The sequence below is a fragment of the Sitodiplosis mosellana genome, unplaced genomic scaffold (genome assembly GCF_009176505.1).
Source record: "Sitodiplosis mosellana isolate CC-2019 unplaced genomic scaffold, AAFC_SMos_1.0 Smas_scaffold_6089, whole genome shotgun sequence".
NCBI lineage: Eukaryota > Metazoa > Arthropoda > Insecta > Diptera > Cecidomyiidae > Sitodiplosis > Sitodiplosis mosellana.
Genome location: NW_022601330.1, coordinates 123,857 through 141,366, shown reverse-complemented (window position 1 = coordinate 141,366; position 17,510 = coordinate 123,857). Strand labels below are relative to the sequence as shown.

At 36.1% G+C, this 17,510-nt stretch overlaps 5 protein-coding genes across 7 annotated transcripts in view; 2 read left to right on the top strand and 3 right to left on the bottom strand.

Annotated features, from left to right (window-relative positions):
• Positions 1-5,974: 5,974 nt before the first annotated feature.
• On the bottom strand, positions 5,975-6,916 carry LOC129573491 (prefoldin subunit 1). Its single transcript, XM_055454004.1, has 3 exons — positions 6,720-6,916; positions 6,412-6,554; positions 5,975-6,333 (listed from the first exon to the last, which is right to left on the bottom strand). Exons 1-3 carry the CDS (start codon positions 6,756-6,758, stop codon positions 6,132-6,134), a joined length of 384 nt encoding a protein of 127 aa, XP_055309979.1. The 5' UTR covers positions 6,759-6,916; the 3' UTR covers positions 5,975-6,131.
• Positions 6,917-6,939: 23 nt separating this feature from the next.
• On the top strand, positions 6,940-7,962 carry LOC129573490 (gonadal protein gdl). Its single transcript, XM_055454003.1, has 3 exons — positions 6,940-7,286; positions 7,372-7,735; positions 7,829-7,962. The coding sequence occupies exons 1-3, from the start codon at positions 7,108-7,110 to the stop codon at positions 7,901-7,903; spliced, it is 618 nt and encodes a 205-aa protein (XP_055309978.1). The 5' UTR covers positions 6,940-7,107; the 3' UTR covers positions 7,904-7,962.
• A 95-nt stretch (positions 7,963-8,057) lies between these two features.
• On the top strand, positions 8,058-11,500 carry LOC129573488 (gamma-tubulin complex component 2 homolog). Of its 2 annotated transcripts, none has more exons than XM_055453999.1 (5): positions 8,058-8,193; positions 8,535-9,740; positions 9,818-10,177; positions 10,278-10,834; positions 10,938-11,500. In XM_055453999.1, exons 2-5 carry the CDS (start codon positions 8,540-8,542, stop codon positions 11,355-11,357), a joined length of 2,538 nt encoding a protein of 845 aa, XP_055309974.1. In that variant the 5' UTR covers positions 8,058-8,193; positions 8,535-8,539; the 3' UTR covers positions 11,358-11,500. The 2 variants fall into 2 exon arrangements, with proteins under 2 accessions (XP_055309974.1, XP_055309973.1); XM_055453998.1 differs by lacking the exon at positions 8,058-8,193 and adding an exon at positions 8,344-8,465.
• LOC129573489 (gamma-tubulin complex component 2 homolog) lies at positions 11,398-16,014 on the bottom strand. 2 transcript variants are annotated; one of them, XM_055454000.1, is made up of 4 exons: positions 13,827-16,014; positions 12,043-13,193; positions 11,768-11,862; positions 11,398-11,589 (listed from the first exon to the last, which is right to left on the bottom strand). In XM_055454000.1, the coding sequence occupies exons 1-2, from the start codon at positions 15,876-15,878 to the stop codon at positions 12,846-12,848; spliced, it is 2,400 nt and encodes a 799-aa protein (XP_055309975.1). In that variant the 5' UTR covers positions 15,879-16,014; the 3' UTR covers positions 11,398-11,589; positions 11,768-11,862; positions 12,043-12,845. The 2 variants fall into 2 exon arrangements, with proteins under 2 accessions (XP_055309975.1, XP_055309977.1); XM_055454002.1 differs by lacking the exon at positions 11,768-11,862.
• Positions 16,015-16,145: 131 nt separating this feature from the next.
• The window catches only part of LOC129573464 (uncharacterized), an 8,835-nt gene continuing 7,470 nt past the window's right edge, over positions 16,146-17,510 (bottom strand). Inside the window, exons 5-7 of the mRNA XM_055453961.1 lie at positions 16,684-16,881; positions 16,396-16,602; positions 16,146-16,305 (exon numbers count right to left, since the gene is read on the bottom strand). Of these exons, the coding sequence (XP_055309936.1) occupies positions 16,218-16,305; positions 16,396-16,602; positions 16,684-16,881 (493 nt within the window). The 3' untranslated portion in view covers positions 16,146-16,217. The remainder of the gene's footprint in view (positions 16,306-16,395; positions 16,603-16,683; positions 16,882-17,510) is intronic.

Sequence of the window (17,510 nt, the reverse complement as noted above, 5' to 3'; positions counted from 1 at the left end):
CCAATGTACGTAACGACATAGCAATTGGAGAGAGCGTACGTATCTTACGGCACACAGACTACCTCAAGATTAAAGATAAGCTCATGGACAAACAAATCACAGCTCAAGTGCCTCAAATGTGCAAGTTTGCAAACAAAGTGGCAGATCAATTCAACAACTCAACCAGACGTGCAAACTTCATCTCGTCGGTACGCAGCGAACAAAACCAAAAGTTTAATACAAAATATTGACGAATTGTTATCTTACATCCCTACAAAATGTATAGAAATAATGATATTTATCCGTGATTTTTACACAAACTTTAAAATAAGTAGCAATATTAACTGTGATATAATCATCCATTGAGTTGGTGATCAACTTTTGACCTGCCATTAATTTATAATTTATAATGGAAACTACCGTTTATGTTAATGTATTTGCAAGTATTGTAAATTTGTTCTTATGTCTTTCGGTCTCTACTAAATTACAAATTCATAACTACCAACAGGGACTTGTTAGATTAGACGTAAAACTTTTCTTCAATGTATCACCTCTGGATAAATTGATTGATGACTTTTGCAGTCATTAGGGCCGTCACTACAGTGTTAACGCTTCAGTTGGTCTTTCATATTTTACACGTTTAAGTTAGGCTATATTGGACCGTTTACATTTCGGCTACCTATGCATTTCCATGTATTGGTTAGGTTATCTTTTGTCAATGCTTTTTTGACCAAATTGTTATACCAATCGAGAAAGACCATTATAACTATTTATTGTATAAAATTACCATATATTGTACAAACACGAAAAGATCAGGTTTTTCACGACTCTTGGAGTCGTTTTCCTGCAAACCAAACCAAAATATTCAGCCAGTTTTTGGCGGTGTGAATAAATAAATATTTGAGGTCCGGAGGGCGTGGTCGTAGAAAGTTTTTTGTAGCCTCATCGATTATCTATCCAACCATACTTTGTATAACACTTTTCATAGAAGTTTCAATCAATGGCAACACCTGTCAAATTAGACGTCTACTTTTTTTTTTCTCTCCGTCTATTTTCAACAAATTTGTTTGTTTTTAAATTGTTTTTCGTCTTAATTGTACGATATTTTACATCAAATTGAAAGTTTAAGTCCTGTTTTACCTCAGCAACATAAAGTTTTCGTTCGAAATTTATTTTTGTGTACAGTTTCAGTGTATAATTTCTTCAAGTTTTTCTTCGTTCTGTTTACTTGTTATTGTTGTTGCCTACTGACTGACTGTAAACATGTGTACATCGAGCTGTGAGGTTAAAAGCCAAATCGCTGAGCTGTTGACAATGCTGGAGCCAATATGGAACAAATTAAACCAGCTCAAACATCTTTATTCTGACGAAATTAGCTCCGTGAGTTCGGACAAAGCCGATAAATCGGCAAACTCACGTACTGAGCCAATGGATGAAACTCCGGCACCAACCCAAATTCAGCAGCAAATATCGGACAACGTGTCAAACTCGGGTTTACCGCTTGTAGACTTGCAAAATGTAAACATTTCACGGCGAAATAAAAGCAAGCGGCCCAGACTTGACTCGGAAGAACTGAACTCTTCAGATGAAGAGCAAAGTGACACTTCACCGCTGTGCAAATTGGTTTTTAGTCGTGATGCCAGTGGGAACAGTGGACAAAACGGTGCAAATTCAAAGCCCGTTGATACTATATTGATGCGCTCGGTTTATTTAACCGAATTTCTACCGACAACCGAGCCTGCCGACATTATTAATCACTTGAATAGCATTGAAACTGTCCGACCTTTGACAAATGATTTCAAAATTATCAAGCTCGTGAAGAAAGACAACAAAATGGAGTTGTCATTCGTGTCATTCAAACTCGATGTTCCTCGCCAACACTTTGACAAGGTAATAGCGGCACGTATTTGGCCCAAGAAAATCAAAGCCACCGAATTTCAGGTCAAGTCTGTGAAGTCATCTGCACCGGCAAACCTTCCCAAAACTCATGACAACCATCAAATTCGGTTGCAACTACAAAATTTATCAGCAAAGGCCGCTCAAACTAAGTCAAAAAACTCCAGTGGCACAGTGAGAAACCAACGGTTGGAACCGGCAATGAATGCATCGAACCAGAATTGCAACAAACAACCACTACAGCGCCCACGGAGGGGTCGGCGCCAACGCAATCATCAGAATTTGTGCCAAAAGAGCTGTTGTCTCCAACGTCAGCCTCAACCCGTTGTGAAGAGACAGCACAACGGCTGCACAGGTTACTACGAAGGAAATCGTCACGATTTTCATCGCCGATGTTGCAACTAAAGTCATGCACATCGGATGATCACTGCGTTTTGTGTACAATCTATTACCAAAACTGTCGTAGCATATGCAACAAACACAAACGCTTCTTTTGTACCGCCGCTTCCTGCGATCACGATATGATAATATTAACTGAAACGTGGCTCAGATATGATATTTATGATGCTGAATTTTTTGACGATTCATATTCTGTTTTTCGTAAGGATAGACTTTTTCAACGCAGCGGTGGTGTACTAATTGCAACCAAAAATGACAAATTCGCCAGTGAAGAGATAAAAATCGCCGGTGCTGACGATTTGGAATACGTTTGTGTGAAAGCTACTACTAAATCACATGTCATCTACATCTACTGTGCATACATTCCACCAAATTCACCGCAAACAGTCTACGAATCACATTTAACAGCCATGCACAAAATCGCTACCGATCCTGAAGATGTTGTTATTTTTGTTGGTGATTTTAATCTGCCGCATGTTGAATGGTCAATTGATAGCGACGATGACAACATCATGATTCCAACTAAATTTGCACCGGAGTACACGGCCACTTTCATCCAGGGACTCATGAGCATGGGAGTTCATCAGGTAAATCATGTACGTAATGATTCAAAAGAACGACTATTGGACTTGTTCTTTACTAATGATTTCACCAACATTTCGATTGAGCGTGTAAATGAGGTTAACGCACTGACGGAAGTGGAAGATCATCATCCACCGATATTAGCCACATTTGAGTGGCATGGAAACAATACAACCGAGGCCAACATCAAAACAAAGGCATTCAATTTCAAGCGTGCCAACTATAAGGACATGAATGCACACTTTGCAAATATTAACTTCACCGAATTATTCCATGGAAAGACAATCATCGAGAAGGTGAACTTGCTGCACAAGACTTTGGACGATGCAATCATCAAATTTGTGCCTACTTACATCGTCAAGTCGATACAAAAATGTCCATGGAAAAATAAATTCCTAATAACACTGAAAAATAGGAAAAATAAGGCATGGAAACGCTACAGACGATCAGGCTATCATCAGTCGTTTGAATGGAAATACATTTTGGCATCCCGTGAATTCGATAAACTCAACACGGAACTCTACAACACATACGTGGAGAAAATGAAATCCTCGCTCAAGTATGACGCATCGAGATTTTGGCAATATGTCAATTCAAAGAAGAGCACCGACAACAAACCAAAAGTCATGCAATTTGGTGATGTGCGCACAGCAAACGAAACCGAACAGGCCAACCTGTTTGCAAACTTCTTCAGTAGCAACTACGATGACTCAACGACTCAAGGCGTTCAACAATCGCCTACCGATGAGTCACACCAAACTGAGGAATTCCAGCTCGACATCAATTTCGTGCTTGAAGAGCTGCAAGCCGTGAACACAAAGAAAGGTACGGGTCCCAACGGTATGCACCCGTTGATACTGAAAAACTGTGCGAGTCATTTGGCGGCTCCACTCACCGAGATTTTCAATGAATCATTGTCAACTGGCCATTTTCCTGACAAATGGAAACGCTCGAGTGTGTCACCTATTTTCAAAAAGGGGGCGAGATCGAAAATTGAAAAAACTGTGGCGAAGTTCTTCGAGCATTTGGTGAACGTCAAACTTCTGTCTCTGGTACAGGACAAAATCACCAAAAAGCAACACGGCTTCATGAAGTCCAGATCCACTGCATCTAATCTCACCGAATTTACCTACTATGCCCAGAGAGGCATAAATTCAGGTGCGCAAGTGGACATTCTCTACACGGACTTCAGTAAAGCGTTTGACAGAGTAAACCACAAGAGATTGATTCTGAAACTCAGATCGTTCAACCTGCCAGACAATCTCCTTGCTTGGATCGAATCATACCTGTCCAACAGAACGCAATTCGTTAAGTATGGGAGCAGCGAGTCGAATGAATTCAACGTATCATCTGGCGTACCACAGGGTAGTCATCTCGGACCCACACTATTCCTGTTGTTCATCAACGACATAGTGGACGAAATGGACGACGTGTTCATTTCTTTGTTCGCCGATGATGTAAAAATCGCGAAAATCATCCACTCGAGCACGGATGCGGAAGCGTTACAGCGAGCCATCGACAAACTAAAGGTTTGGTGCGACGTAAACAATTTGCACCTGAACCTTGACAAATGTGCCGTCCTTACAATCACCACAAAAAGGAAGGACATCATCGACACTAATTATAAATACGGTGATTTTACCTTCAAGTGCGTACGGGACCACAAAGATCTCGGCGTCATCATTGACCAAAAGCTTAGCTTTATAAAGCACATTGACGCGGTCACCTCGAGAGCTACAGCAGCCTTGGGATTCATCAAAAGATTTTGTTACGACATAACCGACGTTCAAACGCTCAAAACACTATACTACGCACTGGTTCAGTCTCATCTTGAGTACTGCAATGTTGTATGGCTACCAACTTATACCGTGCATATCGACAAAATTGAGAGCGTGTTGAGAAAGTTCACCCAGTTCCCCGAAGAGAGTACCGTACGGCGGCCAACGGCTACAGTATCACCGACTACAACAAGCGACTTGAAGCGTTGAACATGACATCGTTGGAGCGTAGGAGAGTGAATGCATCTATTGTATTCATGTACGACATCGTGAATGGGATCGCAAATTGTCCCAATGTACGCAATGACATCGCAATTGGAGAGAGCGCACGTAGGTTAAGGCACACAGACTACCTAAAGATTAAAGATAAGCTCATGGACAAACAAATCAGAGCTCAAGTGCCTCAAATATGCAAGTTTGCAAACAAAGTGGCTGAAGAATTCAATAACTCAACCAGCCGTGCTAATTTCATCTCGTCGATACGCAGCGAACAAAACCAAAAATTTAATATTAAATATTGACAAATTTTTATCTTACATCCCTACGAAATGTATAGAAATAATGATATTTATCCGTGATTTTTACACAAACTTTAAAATAAGTAGCAACATTAACTGTGATATAGCCATCCATTGAGTTGGTGATTGACTTTTGACCTGCCATTAATTTATAATGGAAACTACCGTTTATGTTAATGTATTTGCAAGTATTGTAATTTTTTTTTTCTTATGTCTTTCGGTCTCTACTAAATTACAAATTCATAACTACCAACAGGGACTTGTTAGATTAGACGTAAAATTTTTCTTCAATGTATCACCTCTTGATAAATTGAATGATGACTTTTGCAGTCATTACGGCCGTCACTACAGTGTTAACGCTTCAGTTAGTCTTTCATTTTTTACACGTTTAAGTTAGGCTATATTGGACCGTTTACATTTCGGCTAGCTATGCATTTCCATGTATTGGTTAGGTTATCTTGTGTCAATGCTTTTTAGACCAAGTTGTTATACCAATAGAAAAAGACTATTACTTACAACTACTTATTGTATAAAATTACCATATATTGTACAAACACAAAAAGATCAGGTTTTTCACGACTCTTGGAGTCGTTTTCCTGCAAACCAAAATATTCAGCCAGTTTTTGGCGGTGTTAAATAAATAAATAAATAAATAAATAAATAAATAAATAAGTGTAGAAATGTCAAAAGGGTGCTTTAGTCAGTTTTTCGCAAAATACAGGCTTCCCCAATTTTTCATCAAGTGGGCAAGGTCACCGAATTTAAATTGAAATTTTCTATAGTGTAATGTCATAATTTTAAAATAAACTTACAAAAACAATGTTTTGGACACAATAATATGTGTTATGTTTTTATTAAAATATTCACCATATAGTATAGTTAAAAATTAAATTTTGAATGGAGACGATCTGTTTAAGTGCAATTTTCATATATGTTAAACGCGAATTCTGGGCGAGTTTGTTGTGTTGTCTTCTTGTAATCAGTTGGAGGTGGCTTCTTTCCGTTGTTGAACCAATTCTCGTAAACTATCCTCTTGTTCTTTGGAGCATTTCAGGAGAAATTCTTTTTTATCATCGAGAGATTTCAAAATGTCATCACATTTGCCTTGCTTCGACAATAACTCAGTATGAACTTCTGGAAGTGAGGACAGAACAAACATTCGCCCTACTGATGAGTAGACCCTTGTGAAGAAATTTGCTTCGTAAAAATCGCATTCAAATTTTGCATTGAACATTAAAAAAAAATAGAGTGAACTGAACCTTGTGTCTGGTGTGAGGTTTTTCACTTCTTTGTCGGTGATCTCATACTTCTTCTTAGAGGTTTTCAACATTTCAGCTTGAATGTCAAGCATTTTCAATTTCTTCGTAGTTTCGATTTTGTTGACTTGCATATCAGTGAATGCCTTGATTGATAGAGAGAAAATGTATTTTGAAAGTATTAGTACTTTTTGGATGAAAATCTTTCGAGACTTCAAATTACTTGCGTACGATTCTTAACCTCACATATCAAACGCGTAGGTTTGCATTTTTATTCTCGAAATTTTATTATATTTATAATTATAACTCACCCGCTTCAATTCCAGGTCAATTGCGTTTATTGTCGACATTATTCACGAAAAATATTTTTAATGTTAGCAAACAACCGATTAATTAAATGGGATGTATGCAATTTTTGCCAGTTTTCGTCGGAATACTATCCAAATATTCACATACACAAAATTCCTTTGACTAATCAGAAATCGAATGCATTTTAATGACAGCTCAAACGCCAAGTGTCAAATCATTAAACGAAACCAGTCAACAGATTCACACTGTCAATCAATTGATTATATTTTTCTTTATATTTTTATTGAATTGGTCCGTTTATTTTATCGCTAAATATTTTTCGGTGGGTCTTCTAGTAATATTGTCTAGTTATATATTTGTTTAATTGTATAATTGTCTAAGTGAAATAAAATGGATGTGACAGAATCATCGTCAAGCACGTCAATAGTTAAAGATACGTTCAAAGCAACAGAAGATGCTACAACGACGGAAATTACAGATGCAAATGAGCAACTCAGTCCAGAATATTTACAACGAAAACTTTATTTTCTACTTGAGCACTTGAAAAAAATGCACAGCGAATTACCCGAGTAAGATTTTCACTTTGGCATTCACAGTTTTTAGCATTTAACTGTCATAACCGAGTCCAACTATAAAACAAATTATTATTTTCAGGCGTTATCAAATGCGAATACCATACGATTTACTAACGCATTTAGCCAATGCCCTGATAAATGAAACAATATTTGAAATTGTCAAGCGTTTGATCGAAATACAACACGTAACCGAAAAGCATCTCTTTGAACTTAGACGTCAGGCTGAAATGGAACATGAAAAAGAGGTTGAAGGATGGGTGAACAAAGTCAGTGATCCTGAGGAGTTGCAACATATTTTGGCTTTGATGAAAATCAAGCATACGAAGAAAATGAAAGAAACCGATCAAAAACTTATTCAGCATTTGGATGCCAAAGTACTTGATCAGCAAAAAACTCTCGAAGAAGCGGGTGTACCCGGGTTCTATATCACAGAAAATCAAAAGGTATTGAAGTTTAAAAAGAAAAAGAAAAATAAACAATTGGTAATTTCAATTTCGTTTTTTCCTTTACATTGCACACTTCGGCCGGCCGAAAAGGAGATAAAAATTCAGATGCATTTGATAGATTTTATACTTCGGTTGAGTCGATTGAAGTTTGATCCTAATGCTTAAATTGTGACCCAGTACTTGTTTACAAATGTACTTGTATTTTTTATTTGCTTTCATCAAATTGTATTGCTAATAGTAAATTTTGCAAAATAAATGGCGCCATGTCAGGAAAAAAACCTTTCAACAACCTTTCAATATAACTTGTATTTTGACAATTAGTGACAAAAAAGTTCGAAACGAAACGAAACACGCTCGTATTGCGGGCCCACAACCTACGTCTTCATTTTTGAATGATATTCGATTTTTTAGAATAGCTTCGCGATAGCTGTTCGTCCGAACGGAATCCTACAAAGGTATATATATATATATACAAAGACTGTATTGTTCGTATCTAAAATATAAAAAAATAATAATAATAATAATAATAATAATAATAATAATAATAATAATAATAATAAAATATAAAAAAAGATGGTCCCAGATATATTTTATAGAAGGGAGGGAGTGTATTGTGATTGTGAATGTGAATGTTGGCAGCATTGTAACTGCCGCCAATGACATTTGCATCACATCAAACAGTCTGGTTTTCGATTTGAAATCATAAGAAGTTTTAGATTTCGCAACGGTAATGTTACATTGAAACATCGAATGCATATTATATTCGTCAATAAATGAAGTTATTTTCCAAAATTAGTTACAATGTCTGATGAATTCAATAATCGGCATCGGGCCATTTTCGTGAAATTGTTACATACTGCACAAAGTAAAACATCTGCAAATTCGTTGATTGCCGAGCTTCAACGGCAGAAGGAAAAATTTCCTAAGAAATCATTGCATATAATTTTATTGGACATTTCGAAAACGGACAAATTGGCGGAACAAATTTACAAAGAACTTCAAAAAGATTTTAAAACCACGGAGATTAGTGCGATAGAATGTTTACAGCGATTTTTGTCAGCGTACGAAAAATCAAAATTCACTCGAAAAGTTAGCAGTCGCCAGAACATTGAAACTATTACGGAAGATGAAGAGGTTTCGATACTGCAGAAGACTCAACATCAAGCAACTGAAAGCATGGAATTGGCAACCAATACCAATGGAAATGAAGTTAAAACAAACGATATCAAAGATGTTCGAAATAAAGGGGTAAAAACATCAACAGATTGTCTCAATAAATCAGCGTACACATCGGCTCTATATGAATCCATTCAGAACAACAACACCACACGATCAGTTAGCGATGTGCGTATACATTCACAGTTGTTTTTTAGCAAGTCTATCATCGATTCGTTACCCTCGCAAATTATTCAACCCAATTGCTCCGCCCGTTCCATCACTGAACAAGAACAGATATTAATAGAGGAACTAATGTATTCATTCGTTGGAATACCGGGTGATTTCATCACACCCCAAATTAATGATGACAATGGAAACGAAACTTCATTCAGAATCTCTGATCAAATTGATGTGTCATTACGCAATATTGCTCAAGATCTATTGCCAATGGCAAGCCAATATTCAGAAATCCAGAAATTTGTCCAGTGGGGAGACAAAGTTAAAAATCAAATTCTACATGCATTGAGTGAAGTCATACAAATTTTTCTCAACGATTATCGCTTGTCCATTACACAACTTGAAAAAGAAAAGTTGAATAATAACGATTTAACTCTTCACAAATTGCACTATCTTATTCGTCCAAATGCGCAAAAACTGCATATACTGTCTGAGCTGCTTGGAAAGATAAACAAATCGGATATGAAGAGCGGAATGATTCTGTCGATATTGTATGACGAAATTACAATGCAAACTGGAGATCAAATTTCACAGAAAATGCTGGTCGAACTCACTGAACGGGCATCGGTTCCATACATTGAAATGCTCGAACGATGGATTCTCAAAGGTGACCAACTTATATTGGAATAAATCTTTATTCAAATAAAATTAATATTTATTATAATTTCATATGTTTTCTCAAAGGTGTCATTATCGATCCGTACAGTCAATTCTTCGTTGTTGACCATGTCAAAGAGTTAAGTAGCCGTAATTCGCAAATGGATACGGCTCGATATTGGGAGAGTCGGTATACAATTCAACTCGATCGCATTCCTCGTTTTCTTGAAAACGATGCCGATATCATTTTGCGAACAGGCAAATACTTGAATGTAATTCGTCAATGTGGCCGAGAAATCATATTGCCGGTCAATACATCGAATCTCCACTTTGCGGCAACCAATTGTAGTCATTCGATATTCATTAAACAAGCCTATCATAATGCATCCAAAACATTGCTCGACCTATTAATGAAAGAACTTAATTTAATGGGACATATCTCTTCAGGTGATTTTTATTTCGAGCAAATATCATATGTATGTGATATTGTGCAAATGATATTCAAACTTTCTCTCTCTCTCTCTCTCTCTGCCTCTTATCTTTTTAGTGAAGCGTTATTTTCTGTTGCAACAAGGCGACCTAATCACACAGTTCATGGATGCCAGCGAAAAAGAGCTAAGCAAAACGGTGGATAAAGTTTTTCCGCTCTGCCTAAACAACTTGCTTCAATTGATTGTTCGGTTGTCATCGGCCAAAAATGATCCATGCATCGAACATTTATTTTGCGATCTGTTCACAATGGATTTAATGGAGCAAATGTCCAAAATGAATGAGGCTGGCAACCAACACAATGTTGACATTGATTTAAAGGACAGTGAAAATTTAAGCTTGAGTGGTTTAGAGTGTTTTGCATTTGGATATAGCGTCGACTGGCCCGTTTCGATCGTGCTGAACCAATGGGCATTGTCACAATATCAGATGTTATTCCGTTTACTGTTCTATTGTAAACACGTTGAACGCCAGCTCTACAAGGTGTGGATCGAAATTTGTGCTGTTACCAAACGTGTGCCGAAGGAACAGAAGATGCAATGGCGCACCGCATTTGCATTAAGACAACGGATGCTGAATGCCATTCATCACCTTGAAAACTACATGATGATTGAGGTGAGTAAAAATAGCACAAAATAGCATGGAACTTTGATTACATTGCTAAAGTAAACCATTTTGAACACATTTCAACCAATTTTTCAATCAATTGTGTTATTAGGTCATTGAACCAAATTGGCATACTCTTATCGAAAGAATGAAGAATGTTAATAGTGTGGACGAAGTTTTGAATATTCATTCAGAATTTCTTCACAGTTGTGTACAAAATTGTTGCCTTAATCATCCAAATATCCTGCGAGGTGTGATCAACATGTGCGGCGTTTGTCTCAACTTTGCAAAATTCATACAAAGTGATGCCGGTATCAAAGTTTCGCCCAAATGGCAGATAATCATCAATGGCCATGGCAAGGAATTTGACAAGTTTTTGTTTCAACTTCTGAACGGAATTAATGGGATGACATGCGAAGAAATGGCTGGTGCAAAGCTCATCAATTTAGTACACCGTATTAATTTCAATGGCTTTTATTCTGAGAGCTTCGAACAAAATGGTGGTAAAAACAGTGCCTTAAAAAGTGATTGATTTTATGAGAAATTAATATTGATTTTGTTTAAAACACATATTTTTCTTTCCATTCCATTGTAATTTTAATCATTTTAATTTCAATATTTCAAAAAAAAAATTTCAATACATATTTCCTTTTTTAAAAAAACATTCAAATTAAATATGGTGGTTTTATGTTGTTCATTCGTTGTGCTCTACTGTCGCCCAACAGCCCCAAATCGTTCCTCTGTCCTCCTTCGAACTATACGCGCTGGAAAAAATATCGAAATATAATTGTTTATTTTTTCTTTTCTTTTAACATTTTTTTATTTAAAAAAAATATTTTATCAGTTGGCCGTTCTTATATATAATCTTTTCAATTCATTCAACAAGAACAATCATCATCGTTAATCACTATCAGAAACTTATTTCAATCTGGCCAATCTTACCAGTTCTTGTGCAGCTACTATGTTATGAAGGCTGTTTCGGATGTACCACTTTTCATTGTCACATTTTCAGATAATCGCGATTGATATTGGAAACTCTGAAATATGTAGATCAGAACCATAATTTTATTTTATTTTCTTCTAAAATTTTTTCATCACTTTTCAAATTTAATATATCAGTTGGCCGTTCTTATATATAATCTTTTCTATTCATTCAACAAGAACAATCATCAGGAGTAATAAATTGTAAGCTTAAAATGAATTTTGATGAATCTTACCTGTATGTCTAGCATGACATGTTCCAGTTGAGGTTATGTGCTACATGATCGTTTCAATGTGGAATTTCCAAAAATAAAAGAAAATTGCCAATAAAAACGTGCTTGTGTCTATGAATTCGTGGGAAAAAAATTGTTTCCAAAGAAATTGAAGATGGTTTTTGAAAATTATATGGGTTTGCCAATTCCGCTGCAGACTTCATGTCCACCCATATCAAGAACTCAGAACGAAAGAATGAGATGTCATTCAACGTTATTGAACATCATTGTAGTTTTGTATGTGTATTCGTCACTTGAAATGAAGTTGGCTGTAGATGTGTGTACTAATTGAAATTTTTTGAATTGTTAAAATAAATGTATTATTTTGCTGAATGAAGTTGAACAATGTCTGTGAAATGAGTATTTGATTAATTTTTTCGATAGAGCACTAATAATAATTAATATTAGATTATAATTGTGGATGTGAGTTTAAAAGGACGGTTGACATAGACACACAATACTGATAATTTAGTTGATTTTAGTTCTACATGTTGAAAAAAAAATGTCTCCAGTTAGCAGCCTTTCTGATCATGAAAAAAATAAATAATACAGCGCCGCCTGGGGACTAAGTGCAATGTGTCATATTTTCAACATTCGAACTAACACAGACGCACTAACACAGATGCATACTTGTTATAGCAAACTATATGAATGATTCTCTATTTTTCCCACCAGTCTCCAGGTGCCGCTCTGTTTTTCTTGTTTGACGTTTCCTATCTGTTTATACAGACGATCAGAGAGGCTGCCAGTTAGCTACTTTTTCTATCTTAATTAGTATAGAATGAGTTAAAATTCAAACGACACACTAAACTAAGAAATTTGGCTGATGTAGTGTCCGATGACTGTTCACCCAACGTCTTGATGAACGAAACAAGTAAATCGTTAAACTCCTTTTCGATTCCTTCAATATTCGTTGTCGTTTCATTGCGAACCATTTTACAGAAGCGCAAACAAATGCCACAAATATTCATTAGCGTCAGCAATAGGTCTGGATAGTGTAGCATACAATGTTGCATACAAATATGAAGAAAGTCTTGATGAATCGTAATAACATCGTCTATTGTTAACACATGATTCATTCTCGCCGTGAATATATGCCAATTTGGTTCAATCACCTGACGAAACAATGAAATATTGATAAAAAAATTGTTTGGAAGTTTGTAACGTTTACAATATGTTACAACACAGTACAATAATTTTTTTTGGTGATTGCTGTACGTTTCAGGATCTCAAATGCACGGATTTAGAGGAGCAAAAACTAAACAAAACAAAACAAAATAAGAAAGTTAACCGAAATATATACAAAAGAATATTTATATCAAATAAACCACCTCTGGCGAAGAAACGCTGTATGGTGCAGAATAATAATAATATCCACTTTGACAAATTTTTAGTAAGCCAATGAATAAAATAGGTCTGAAACGTTGAATTTTGTTAAAAATCTATTGATATAATCTGATGAATGGGGTACCCAAATTTATGGAAAAGTTTCACTTTTCCGAAAATGCATATATGAATATAGCTTTCTAACCAAATTTAACGTTTTGGACCTATTTTGTTCATAGGCTTACTAAAAATTTGCCAAAGTGGATAACTTTCTTATTTTAACGTCACCCGAAAAAACTAATGATGCAGTTTTGTTTGGTTTTCGGTCCTCTAAAATCGTGCATTTGAGATTCTGAAACGTACAGCCATCACCAAAAAATTGTTGTACTGTGTAATAAAAGGTTCCATGCAATTTTCCTCACCTCGATCATCATGTAGTATTGTAGATGTTGAATTGCATTCAGCATCCGTTGCCGCAATGCAAATGCAGTACGCCATTGCGTTTTCTGTTCTTTTTCGATCTTCTTATTGTTTTTGCTTATTTCAATATTTTGGATCCAAACTTGACACAGTTGCCGATCCACACCTTTCAACCAAAAAAGCAAGCGAAACAACATTTGATATTGTGATAAGACCCATTGATTAAGTACAATGGATAATGGCCAATGGACACTATATTTGAATGCAAAACATTCTAAGCCCGTCAAATCCAAATTGTTTTTTGTCTCGCTGGCACCATCACTATTTCCGATTTCATGAATTTTCGACATCTGCTTCATCAAATCCATAGTAAATAGGTCACAGTGTAAATGTTCAATGCATGGATCATTTTTGGCCGAAGATAACCGAACAATCAACTGCAATAGATTATCCAATCGCACCGGTGTCACTTTGTCTAGGTTTTTGTTTAACTCTTCTTCGCTAGCCTCCATAAACTGTGTGATTAGGTCACCTTGTTGCAGGAGGAAATATTTTTTAACCGATGTTATATGGCCCATAAGATTGTTTTCATGCATGAAAAGGTCCAACAGAGTTCTCGAAGCATTGTGATAGGCCTGTTTGATGAATATCGAGTGTTTGTGGGTCATTGCCGAGAATTCTAGTTTTCCATTACCAGCTGGTGGTGAAATTGGCTGACCACATTGGCGAATGACATTCAAATATTTTCCCGTGCGCAAAATGATGTCAGCGTCATTTTCAAGGAAACGTGGAATACGTTCCGATTTGATGGTGTACTGGCATTCCCAGTAGCGTGCTGTGTCATAGTTTTCCATACGAATTAAGTGAACGTTATCAGTAACAAAGAATTGATTGTACGGATCAATAATCACACCTTTCAAAAGCCATCGCTCGAGCATTTCAATATATGGCACCGACGCCCGTTCAGTCAGCTCAATTAACATCCTTTGAGACATTTGATCGCCCGTCTGAAGTGTTATTTCATCGAATAACAGCGATAAAATGGAACCTCCTTGTAAATCTGATCTCATAATTTTTTCAATCAATTCGGCTAGAATACTCAATGTTTGCATGTTCGGTCGCACCAAGTACAGTAGCTTGTGCAAATTCAAAATATTCTTCGTATGTTCCTTCTCTAGTTGAGTAATTGAAATACGATAATCATTCAATATACTCTGTAATATTTCACTTAATGCTTGCAAAATTTGGTTATGGGCTTTCGAACTCCATTGCGTGAATTTTTGTACAATCGAAAAATGACTTGCCATCGGAAGTATATCTTGAACAATATTGCGCAGTGACACATCAATTTGATCAGATATCTTGAATGAAATCGGTGTAAAATCATTCTCGTGATCGGCTGTAAACTCTGGCACTATATAGTCACCCGGAATTCCAATAATACAGTAGATGATGTCGTCAATCACTAATTGCTCTTGTCTTGATATCGGTAAGGCCAAACAATTGATTGAATATTTCAATCCGACGGGCAAACTGTTGTGTGTGGTCTTGTTGAAATAAAGTAGGCTATGCGGCCGTGTAGTGTTAAATGGAATCTGCTCGAAATTACTGCAATCGAAATGGTCCTGTTTTTGTTTTTGTTGTTGTTTCTGATATACATCTGTTGCTGCTTTAACTTTTTTCAGAATATCTGATATTTTGGAGTTATTTATTTCGTCTTCCGTCGCAATCGATGTATCGTTTTTCTTCTTTGCTGCCTGTTGAATTTCCTTGTACAGCGTTAACTTGGCCAAATATTTTTCCAAGAAATTTTTTAGCCATTGCTCTGGTATGGTATTTTGCAAGTTTTTTGAACTTATGTCGGAATCGGATTCGAAAAGTTTCAAAGCGAGTGAATCGTGTTTTATGAGCTCATTGAACTGACGTAAAATCGATGGATGCACTGATTCCTTTTGAAATTCTCGTATTATTGCGCCAGATGACACCTTTTGTCCCGATCTTCGAATTATTTTCCGCAATAAATCACGCAACTGCTGGTCAAATGCGTCCGACATGTTTTTCTTTCAATTTCATTTGCTAATGAAAATCAGATTTCGATGAAGAAATCGTCGTTTTTCTCTCTAGAAGCTAATTGTTTACAACTTCTGCACGAATAAATTTACGTCATTTTTTTCAGTGACAAATGTCAAATACTCACGGTGACAGATGCATATTATATGCATATATGTGTGTGCGTGTGTTTAGAACGTGGTTTTAGTACAGACGTCCAATGAATTTGCAATAAGATTTGAGCGAAATAATTTTAAATATAAAAGAAAATCTTCCGAAATACATTTTATTCTTTTATATGGGTAAATAAATAAAATGCAGTAAAAATGAAACATTTGAATATTTTAATGTATGTAGAATTTTCCATCTTCGTGAATAGGTTCAGCTTTCTTCTTGGGAAAATATGGATTATGATTTGGATCGGCATTCAAACTGTAAATAAACAAGAGATGGGAAAAATTGTTGAAATTTTTACATCGAAGTTTATATTATAAATGATTAGTAAAGATTATTCTGACTTACTGATAGAAAGAGGTAGATTCAGCGCAATCAACGTTGTACCACCAATCACATGTAAACTCCTTTTGACTAAAAATTGTTCCATTTGTGCATAAGAAAGAGGCGCCTTGGTGACCTTCGCGACCGTCGTGGCACACGTGGTATGCCTGGCAGCCAGTTTCTACATTGGCATACATTCCAGGTACAGCAGGGACATTTCCGCAATGAAAGCTTGTGGGAAAAAAATGGTGTAAAAAGGAGTTTGGAAACTGTCATTGAAAAATGTTTAAAACAAATGTTGCAGTAAATTACTTTGTGGGCGGAACTTCGTGGTATATTGGGTAGTCATGGCCTGGAATCCCGGGGATCTTATGCAAATCCTGTTCCTTTTCTTTATGGAGATGATCTTGATGCTGCAAGTATTGCGCCGGTTGTTGATACAATGTTCCGTAGGTCTTTTGTATAAAAAAGAATAAATAGAGAAGTTGTTCTGAGGATATGTATGTAATACTATGCATAATGCATTATACATAAGTTAAAAATATGAAATTATAGGTGCGTTGTACGCTGTAAGCTGTACGCAAAAAAGAGAATTTCGGTTGTCTCTTCCTTGGAAAATTCTTCGGAAATTTTATTATTCCCAACGAAAGAGTATTTTATTTTATTTTTGCGACATATTTTGAAAAATACATATTGATATGCATAAACTATTTACTAGATTACATGTTTTTAATTTTCATTTAGAATCATATTTTTGGGAGTGTAGAAAAGATTACCTTACGGAAGTAAGGCACCTTGTTTTCATTGTAATCGAATTGAATCTTCAAGATGTTCTTTCTGCTATAAAATACGCATATCTTGAATCTTTTTTTTCCAATGGAAAGTCTATCATGTAGAATGAACCGTTGAATAAATTATGAAATTCACGTAAAAAAAAGCAAAAAAAATGAAATTCAGGCAGTTTAAATACTTCGTATGCATAACTTTCAAACTGGTTTTCATTGTTTGATGAAACACGCTATTAGCTACACTTTATGCAAATTTGAAGAGAGCAAAAAATAAGTTGCGAAGTGCGATAGTACACGACCATTCCACACCAAGTGTAACAAAAATTGCAGATGACCTCTCCGATTTCGCTC